The following is a 9,549-nucleotide window of genomic DNA, read 5'->3' as shown; positions in this document are numbered from 1 at the left end:
ATGAAGTGTTTATTTAAGAACAGACACTTAAAGGAGAAAAAGAGAGAAATCACTAAAGTTAGAGATGATCCAATAAGTGAAGGAAAAACAGAAGAAGACACAAATTATGCATTTAAGTCACATGATGAAGAAGGTGAGGAGGATGTAAGAGCAGGTTGGTGCTTCTTTCTCAGAAGGCTCTCCTGTAGGACATACTGCATCAGTGATGAAAACATCAGAACAGAGCTGAACACAGACGACGACAATGATGATGATGGTGTCTGCTACAGGAGTACTTCACTACCTAAAGAAAAAAAGATTTCAGCTTATAAACATCGATTCAAGATTTTACATTTTAAGTTGAAGAAGTCAGACAGAAAGGAGAACCGTAAACCTTTAAGCCACAATCCTTCCCCATCACCGGAGCCGTCAATTGTTTATGAGGAGCTCAAAGTGGAAGACAGTGATTTTAGACAGTTTCATTTGTCTGTTACTGTTGTTTTGCATGAGATGGAAGATTCACAAGAGGAACAAAACACATCTCACCAGTATACTGAAGGTAAATGTGGTGAAATTAAGTTTGGCTCCACAAACCTGATGGGCAAGACTTCATCACCCTGTAAATCCACTGGGTTGCCTAAATATATAAGTGAAGGAACAATTGAAGAAGATGGTTGCAGAGTTTCTTCTCCATGGATAAAAAACAAGTCAAGAGAAACAGATCCTCCTGTCATGACTAAGAACATGTCATCAACCAATATGCTTTCACAGAGTTCTCATGTACAGCTCTCCTCCACAGATTCCTGCTACTTGACTCGTTCTCACAGCCTGTCTTCACTGACCAAAACACCAATCAAGAACTTGATACAAGCAGCAAGCTCACCTGACATGAGGTTAAAGGGGTTTACACCTGGCATTACTGCTGATGAGTCTGATGATGAAACCTACCTGTTCCAGTGCTCCAGTGCAGGCCTGTACCAGTGCAGTGTGACCGGCCTGGTGTTGAGGGGCAGGCTGTGAGAATGAATCAGGAAGCAGGAAGCTGTGAAGGAGAGCTGGAGGTCAGAATTACATGTCAGGGTTTTGGTAGCTGGCAGTCAGTCCTGATCACCTTCACTAAATCCCTGTCCAACAAAGCAGTATTGAGGCCTTATTGATTTAACTTGAGCTCCAGTCCTGAGTTTTATGTTTATGTGGGTGGTTCAGGTTTTTCTGGGATACATTGCCATGGTAACCTATGGTCAAAATAAGAGATCCGTATAAATGCCCAGGGACCAATCGAATTTGTAAAAAAATAGCATCACCTGGATTAGTGAGAGGCAAGATCCCTCAGACCTCAGTGGGTGGATGGTGTCTAATGCTTTTAAGAGCATCAGAAGTTTCTGTATTCACCCAAAAAACATCAGGAAAAATATCAGTTCTTAGAAGCAACATAATACTCACAAATTTAAATTAAGTTATTGTTTATACATATCAATATAGGTGACCTTTTATTAGGTTTGGTAGTAGACCAAGTCTGTGTGTGACTTGTGTTTTGTGTCGTACAGATAAGCATTCGTCTGATGGAATCGCAGGTTAGAACAATGTAGCTTTAACACTGAGATTTCCACAGTCAGCGTTTTAGGAAGAGCAACGGTGAATGCATGTCATTCTAAAAGTACCGTAGCAAAGTTTAAGGCTATCATTTATTCAATGTTATGTGCCAACTAAGCAAACAGCAGCTGCTGCTACTCCCTCAACAGTCGATTGTCCTGTTTATTCTGGTTCATCCTGCACGCAAACATCACAAAACGCTCATTCTCGAGTTACTTAAAGTTTTGCGGGTGACAGTCTGTACTTCTGCGTGACAATGTATACATGTGTGGTCTGTTCATCAGGGATTCCCAAACGCTGACACTGTCCACAACACAACGGGTAAATGGCATCACCTCAAAAAAAGAGGACGTGGTTTAAATAAGTAAAGAAATGTTCAGGCCACAAATAACCACAACATAAACACTTGTTTGTTTAAAACTCAGATGTTAATCAAAAAGAAGAAAAATCTAAATACAAATAAAAGTTTTTGTTTTTGAACTGTACATTTGAAATTATTGTTGTCCAGGGTGCAGCACCGTTTTCCTTTGAAGTCTCTCCCTCTTTCCTCCACCTTTAATCTTCTTGTGTTCTCCATTCGATCATCCAACTAAATAAATATCAGAGAAGCAGAACGACGTCCTGCAGGACCCTGCGTGTGCAATGCGCGTAGCTTTGAGCCCCAGAAACAATCAACAGATGCTGAAAGATGCTGATCGTAGTGAGTTTCATGCAAACAACACGAGACACTCATTCTCTACTTAAAGTTTACCAGCTACACCTGTCTTATCTATGACCTATGACACCTTTCTCTGTAAGATCTTTAACAAAGTCTTAATAATAAAGTCCTTTAAAAAAAGTTTCAGTTTTTAATGAGCAATTATAGAGAAGCTATATCAGATTCCCTTATGAGAGAAATGAGTAATATAACATTGCTGCCTTCATCGGTCCATTACAGGGACATTATCTGTTCGATTCCAGCTGCAGGAATCACTCGGCTGTAGTAGGTTTTCTGAGCACACAGACTGTGATCAGATGACCTGCTGTGGATGGTTCTAAGGTTTACTGCTTTTCGTGGATTTAGCCATCATATTGTATAAGCACCTGTCACGTTAGAGATGCTTTCGAACCCCTGGTCATTGTCTAAAGACCATCAGCTGAAAATCACATTTTAAAATCTCTGCACTTATTGGCAGTTATTTAGTTTTGCACACTTAATCACTGTGGTAGGCTGCCACTTATGAAACCCCTAAATGACATCACAGTCGGCTGGGAAAGAGGAAGGAGTCACACGACAGATTGGAATAAAAAGACATGACAACCTGTCTAAAAGATTCAGTTATAAGAAAACGACGGACAAGTTACTGGGTAGGTGAGATCTCTTTTTTTCTGTCTTTAATGCATGTAGGTTTATGTAAAACTAGATAAGTTTACATAGTTTGTCCAGTTTATCCAGTTTATTCTGATGTCAGTTTTCATAAGAAAAGGTCAAATTAGAAATGCAATACAGCACTGCTAGTCCCCAGCCTAGATAGAAAACGGACCTATTAATTGCACTTGTGTGAAGGAGGGCATCGAGTTTATTACCCCTCACAAGATAACAGAAAGTCACGTTGTTATAAACCTCACAGGGTTTTCTGGTTTTGGTATTGTCAGTGATAAAGACTCTCCTCCCGACCCAGTCCAAGCTTTGGTTCTGCTCTTCTACAAACCCCCAGTTGATCCTGATCCCAGATCCATCCTCAGTGTGTTGTTGCTTCCAAGGAACATCGTGATCCGTGATGTACAGCGCACCAGGAGGAAACTAAATGGGGATGAGAGGTACATAGATACATCTCCTCACTGCAAACTGCATCCAAAGCAGGTTTACACTCTGTCCACTGTTCCTGAGGATGATCTGATTACAGTTGAACCAAATGAAGCTGATTTTGATGATGAGTACTACGACAGTTACTTTACGACATTCCTTGTGTCTTTAGGAAGAATCCTCACAGATGTTAACCTCAGTCTGAAAGACAAGAGCAGCTCCACCTGTGTTTGGGAAAGAAAATTGTGTCTTTTCTCCCCTACAGTGGGAACTTTGAATCATCCTTCTTCTGAGAGGCTTTTAAACACACGAAGCTGCTTCATTGAAGGGATATCAGAACCTAATCTCAACAGCCTGATCGACAAACTGCTGGAGAAAAAGGTGATAACTGATGCAGAGAGGGAGGCAGCAGATGCGAAGCAAGACAAAAGGGAAAAGGCTCGTTTTGTTATCGACACTGTGAGGAAGAAAGGTGATGCTGCCAGTTCAGAGTTTATTAACTCTCTCCGTGAGCTTGACAAATTTTTTTGCGGGCATCTCGGTTTAAACTGAACAGATATTCTATGACTTTGTTTTTGCAGAACTCGTGGGGAGAAAGTGAAGCAATTACCTGTATGTTTGTGTATATATAGGGTCAGCAGGGAAAGGGCTGGGAAAAATCCAAAAACAGTATGTTGGTCTTAAAAGTATCTGATAAAACACTTTAAATATATACTGTCAGTCAATAGTTTTGACAGTCTCATTTAATGGTGTTTCTCTAGTTTTACTACTTTCTACATTGTGGGTATGTTTGATTACTCCCAGCTGTGCTTTCCTCCTGTGTCTTATTCCCTCGTAATCCCTCACTGTATTTAAGCCCTGTGTTTCTTGCTCTCTCAGTGTTGTGTCATACCCTTGCACGTTATTTGTTTTCCTTCCGTGTTCCTGAGGAAATTCTAGTTCCAAGTTCTGGTTTGTTTTCCTAGTTCATGCATTTTTAGATTCTAGTGTCCAGCCTAGGTTTTAGTTTTCTGCTTTGGATTTTGTTTCTAGTATGATTTTTGCTACAGCGCAATAAAGCTGCTTCCTTTTGTTCACTCCTTGGTTTTTGAGTCTTGCACTTGGGTCCTTTTCTCCTGCCTACCACACAGCATTTGGCTCAGATAATGGGAGTTAATGTTGTAGAGCCTCAGAAAACCTCTCCTATGGTTAGATCATCATGCAGAAAATAAGTGGCTTCCCTTCATTGGCTTCCTGTTAAATCCAGAATTGAATTCAAAATCCTGCTCCTCACATACAAGGTCTTAAATAATCAGGCCCCATCTTATTGTGACAGGTGAGACCTGGAGACTTGGGACCGCCCCTGGTGGGCGGAGCTGGTCTTCGCTCCTTTCATAAGCGCAGGTGTGGGCAATTGGGTATTCCTTTGCAAACCTGAAGCTGCGAGTGCTTGGTCCGAGTTGAGCAAGTTGGTGTTTCTTAACCCTCCTCTCGTGTTAGGGTCGGCACCGACCCATTTTAAATTTCAAATGCATAAAAAAAATCACATACATTTGTTTATTGTATCAAGGCTTTTTGACTTTGTCAGGAACCTCTATTTCTACAAAATAAAATAAAAAAATTTATTTTCACTAAATTATAAAATGCCCTAGTTGAAATTATGACCTTTGTGTTGTTAGGGTCGGTTTCGACCCAGGTATAATATTATGAGTATAAAGCAATAATTAAAGCCAAAACTGAAATCATAAGTGCACTGTCAGCTAAAACACTTACAGCAAGCGCCTCTCCTAATCATATGAGCTTTAGGGGATTCTTATTTTGCATGTTTTTTGCAGTATACCTGCACAAAAACAAAACAAAATAAACACGGGCATGTGAGGTGAATTCACTATTTGAGTGGCCCTTTGACTTCCAGAGTGCACATTTACAATTTGCAGCATACAAAAAATGAGAAGAAGATTCACAGTGAGCTAAGTTCTGGATCATATTTTTGGTGAAAATGAAGGAGAGGACACAGAGCAGCATAGCGATTCAGATGGGCAGGTTTCTAAGGAGGAAGACAATGTGGACTATCATCCAGAAGACACAGACACATCTGATCAGAGGTGGAGGTCGCTGGTGCTGAAGCTACTCCTGCTGAAAGATTCAAGTCCAAAAATGGTAAGATCTTTTGGAGCTCAGTACCTCATGATGTACATGGCAGGGCAGCTGCTGCAAATGTCATCAAAATGACCCCTGGAATCACAAGGTTTGCTCTGACCAAAGTCAGTGACATCAAGAGATGTTTTGAGATATTTATGCCATTGTCACTAGAAAGAATCATCATTACTATGATAAACCTTGAAGGAAAAAAAGTCAATGGCGACATGATGAGGAATACCTGGATGCTTTCATTGTTCTTGCTGGAGTGTACAGATGCTGCAATGAGGCCACTGATCGTCTATGGGATGCATCGACAGGCAGAAACATTTTCTGGGCAACGATGTCACTTCACACATTTGATATCATTTTGATTCAAGAGTCCTCAGATTTGACAACAGAGAGACCAGACCGAGGTCTGACAAGCTTGCTCCCATCAGGGATGTCTGGGAGAGATGGGTGCAGCTTCTTCCACTGATGTTCATCCCAGGGCCAGTGACAGTGGATGAATGTCTTGTCCACTTTTTGAGGAAAATGCCCCTTCCGGCAATATATACCCAGTAAGCAAGGGAAAAACGGCAGAAAAATCTGGGAAGCCTGTGATGCAAAAACCAACTATGCCTGGAATGTACAGATTTTCACAGTCAAAGCTGCGAGTGGCACTCCTGAGAAGAAACAATGAAAATGTGTGGTCCTCCATATGACCACTGGACTGCAGGATCACAATATCAGCTGTGATATTTTATTTTATTTTATTTTTTACCAGATATGACCTTGGACAAGAACTTCACAAAGGAAACTGAGGTGAAGCTGTATCATTGGGACGTGATAAAAAGCCCACAATTACCCACGGCTATAACCAAAACAAAGGAGGAGAGGACTTTTTCTTTTTTTTCAGTTTATATTAAAGGTCTACTGCTGAAAAAAAACCCAACTTTTTTTGTCTTTTCTTGATGTAAATGTCTATGGGTCGAAATTGACCCGTAACACCATCAATGTCATTTTAGTTATTAATCTTAAAATGAAAAATATTAGATTATTCTGTTATTATATGTTACCTTATATATGTAATCAAAGTAGTTGAATTAGAATACTGCTGTAGATCACATTATACCCTTTAATATAGAGTGTGTGAGCTGTATGTAGTTTAGTTCTCATTATACTTTTGAGTTAACAGAACATATTCACATATTAGTTCATTAGATAAATGTGCATCACTCTGTATCCTTGATCTGCTGGGAATGTGTTACACTGTTTTCTTGACATGCTTAATTGTTGAATCATGAAGAGAAGGTTGTAAGCAGGAGACTCTGTGTCTAAAGACAGGGGAGATAGATAGACCACATTCCACACCCCCACCTTACAGAAAGCAGAGAAACAACTGCCGAGGTCATAACTTAGGCGCTGTAACAGAGAAAGAATGTGATGTTTTGGCTTTTACGACTAGCTGGGGGCCACTAGAGACTATAAAAAGCTGAGCAACCCGTCACCATTTTGAGACATGTGCCTGACCCTCTGGTAGCATCTCTCCCGTCCGGACGTTGTAATGCTCTGACTGTTGAATTGTATGGAAATAAATGATTGTTGATTGAGCATTTATACACCGAGTATTGTCCTTCCTTCAGCCCAAAGATTCAAAGAATTGGGAGAATTCAACAACTTGGTGCCGTGACCCGGATCTTTGGTGTGCTGAGGAGGTGTAGATTTGACCTTTGGTGAGATCGTGAGGCGAGGTGAACAGAGGACCGGTCCAAAAATAAAAAGGTAAGCACAGCCTGTTGTATTATACCAAATGTGCATATTGGGCTTTTCAAATTAATCTGTTCACTGAGTCACATGTATTTTCACAGTAAATTTGTCAGTGTCTGGTTTTTGGCGCAAGATACTAACAACATAAGTTGAGGCTGAATTCCAGTGTGTTAAATAAACTGCTTCTACCGAGAAACTAATAAGACACTACGTTGAGCTAGTTGCAGCCACTTTACCTTCCACATTTAATTTTGTCTAATACTGGCTTCTGTAGCAATAATACGTTAGAATTTCTTCTGAAGACGCGGCCATTAGTCCAGTACATTGAAGTCGAGGTTTGTTTATTTTGTTTATGGTGTCAGTGACGTCCTGGCTTTTGCCGGCTATGAAATAGAAGTTGATTTAAGGAAAAGCAGATGCTGGCTTCACGGTGCAGTTGAACGCTGGCAACGCGAGAGCGAAACACGTCCGTAGGTTTGGTTTATGATACGGCGTGTTCCGGTGGTGCGGCCGTGAAGTGCAGTAGTGGTTGGTGCTAGTTTTAGTACATTGGATAGAGGTTTTGACGGTGGTTTGTGGCGTCAGTCGAGTTTTAAGGGCTGCGGTCATAATACAAAGTAAAATTTAAGTACATAGCAACACCTGGTTTATGATGTCAGGTATAACTTCGGGGATGCAAGCATCACTTTTATGATGCGACTTTGCCCCGTTGCGCAGAGAAAGGGGTATTTTGGTCTATGGTGCAGTGTGCTTTAAGAAGATCTAATAGTTGAGCTCAGAGGTTTCTGTGTAAAATTCCCGCTGAGTGAGAGTGTGTGTGAAGCTGCGAAGCGCGCTCTGGGTGCTGTCTTGTGGGTAAAGCGCGCACTGAGTGAGAGTGTGAGTGAGGCGCGCTCTGAGTGTGTTTTTTGTGTGAAGTGTGAAGCGTGAACACAGTGACAGTGACGGTTGATGTGTTTGATTAGGAGGACATTAGAGCAAAGACACATTTTAGGATCAAAGGTTGATGCCTAGTGTACCTGTGGAACATTTTGCCATAGGAGTGGCGACCCTCCTGTCCGTGGACGCGCAGCCAGGACCGGCGGCGTCCGGGTGCCGAGGTGGTGACTTGGGGAGGTGAGGGCCCCCGCATAGCTACGGAAATAACACTGGAACGGCCTTGTAATCACAGGTTCACATTTATTCCGGACTAGAACAAGACACATTTTGCGAACAAAGGTTGAGTCTAGATTAGTAAAGAAATATAAAAAGGTTGAATTCCTCGTTTCAGTGGTTGAAATTGTTGTGTGCCTGTCCCCTGACGAGTGTGAAATTAAATAAAGAGGGAATTTGGAGCCACATAGAGATAGACGGGCATAATTAGGTGTATTACTCTGTGGTGTAATAAAAATAAAAAGGAGAGATAGTAAGAGGTGTGCAGTGGAGAATTATGGAGGAGTACAGAGAGGAATGTGTTGGGAGACTGGCGTACAGTTTACGCTGTCAAGGTAGGCGGGTTGCCTGCTTATCTGTTTAACAGTGATGAAAATGAAATGAAATAAATCTCTTAGTGTGTTAATACAGGAAGCTGCGGACCTGGACCAACTGCCCCCACAAGCACAGCGGTCGAAGCAAAATTATAGGTAATGGGAACCACACCCAGCACGAATCAGCAGCTGTGAAAAAGACAGCAGCGAGGAGAGAATTAGAGGAGAAATTAAGAGAAGTTTTAACACATAAAATTGGGGCCAACGGACTTGTGGAGGTTGGGAAGGCGTCCGGAGCATCACAACAAAAAGGTGAAACAAAAACACACAAGCAGAGAAATCTGAGAGAAAGGCTCCTTTTAAGGTAACGCCTAGTTTGAGAAAAGATAAAATTAACCTGCTTTTATACAAATGCACATACACGCAATGAAGAAACAGCTTACACTCATGAACACGTGAAGATTTTCCAGCAAGGTTAAAGAAAAATTAACATACTTAAATGATGAAGTCTATACATTACTGACAAAGAAACCCTCTGGGTTGCAGGACAACAATTTAACTAAAAAAAAAAAAAAAGGAACACTGGTCTGACCAACCAGGCAAGACACAACAAATTTAGTGGTTAAAAGATTCAAATTGTGACATGTTTTCTGTTGATTGATTAATAAAAGTGATTACTGAATGAAAGAAAGTTCCTTTTTTGGGCTTTTAAACATGATCTTAAGAATTTTAACATATACCGGTGTTGTCCTGTCAACTTGGTGGGTTGATTATATCGGGAGACAAAAAACAAAAAAAAGGGGGAGAGAAGGCTGACACAGGGCCTGGCCCCATTGTCTCCCCTCTGAATAACACAGC

The 9,549-nt window shown here is 41.2% G+C and overlaps 1 protein-coding gene across 1 annotated transcript; it reads left to right on the top strand.

Moving 5' to 3' along the window:
• On the top strand, positions 1-3,910 carry LOC147321675 (uncharacterized). The gene is made up of 3 exons (XM_086305017.1): positions 1-995; positions 1,857-1,893; positions 3,119-3,910. Exons 1-3 carry the CDS (start codon positions 1-3, stop codon positions 3,908-3,910), a joined length of 1,824 nt encoding a protein of 607 aa, XP_086161143.1.
• Positions 3,911-9,549: the final 5,639 nt, after the last annotated feature.

The sequence above is a fragment of the Aulonocara sp. 'chitande type north' Nkhata Bay genome, linkage group LG9 (assembly GCF_057382095.1).
Source record: "Aulonocara sp. 'chitande type north' Nkhata Bay isolate Kocher_YH1m ecotype deep benthic linkage group LG9, A_spYH_male_GT1.1, whole genome shotgun sequence".
NCBI lineage: Eukaryota > Metazoa > Chordata > Actinopteri > Cichliformes > Cichlidae > Aulonocara > Aulonocara sp. 'chitande type north' Nkhata Bay.
The sequence above is the reverse complement of the archived record's forward strand: the minus strand, read 5'-3'. Positions and strand labels throughout refer to the sequence as shown.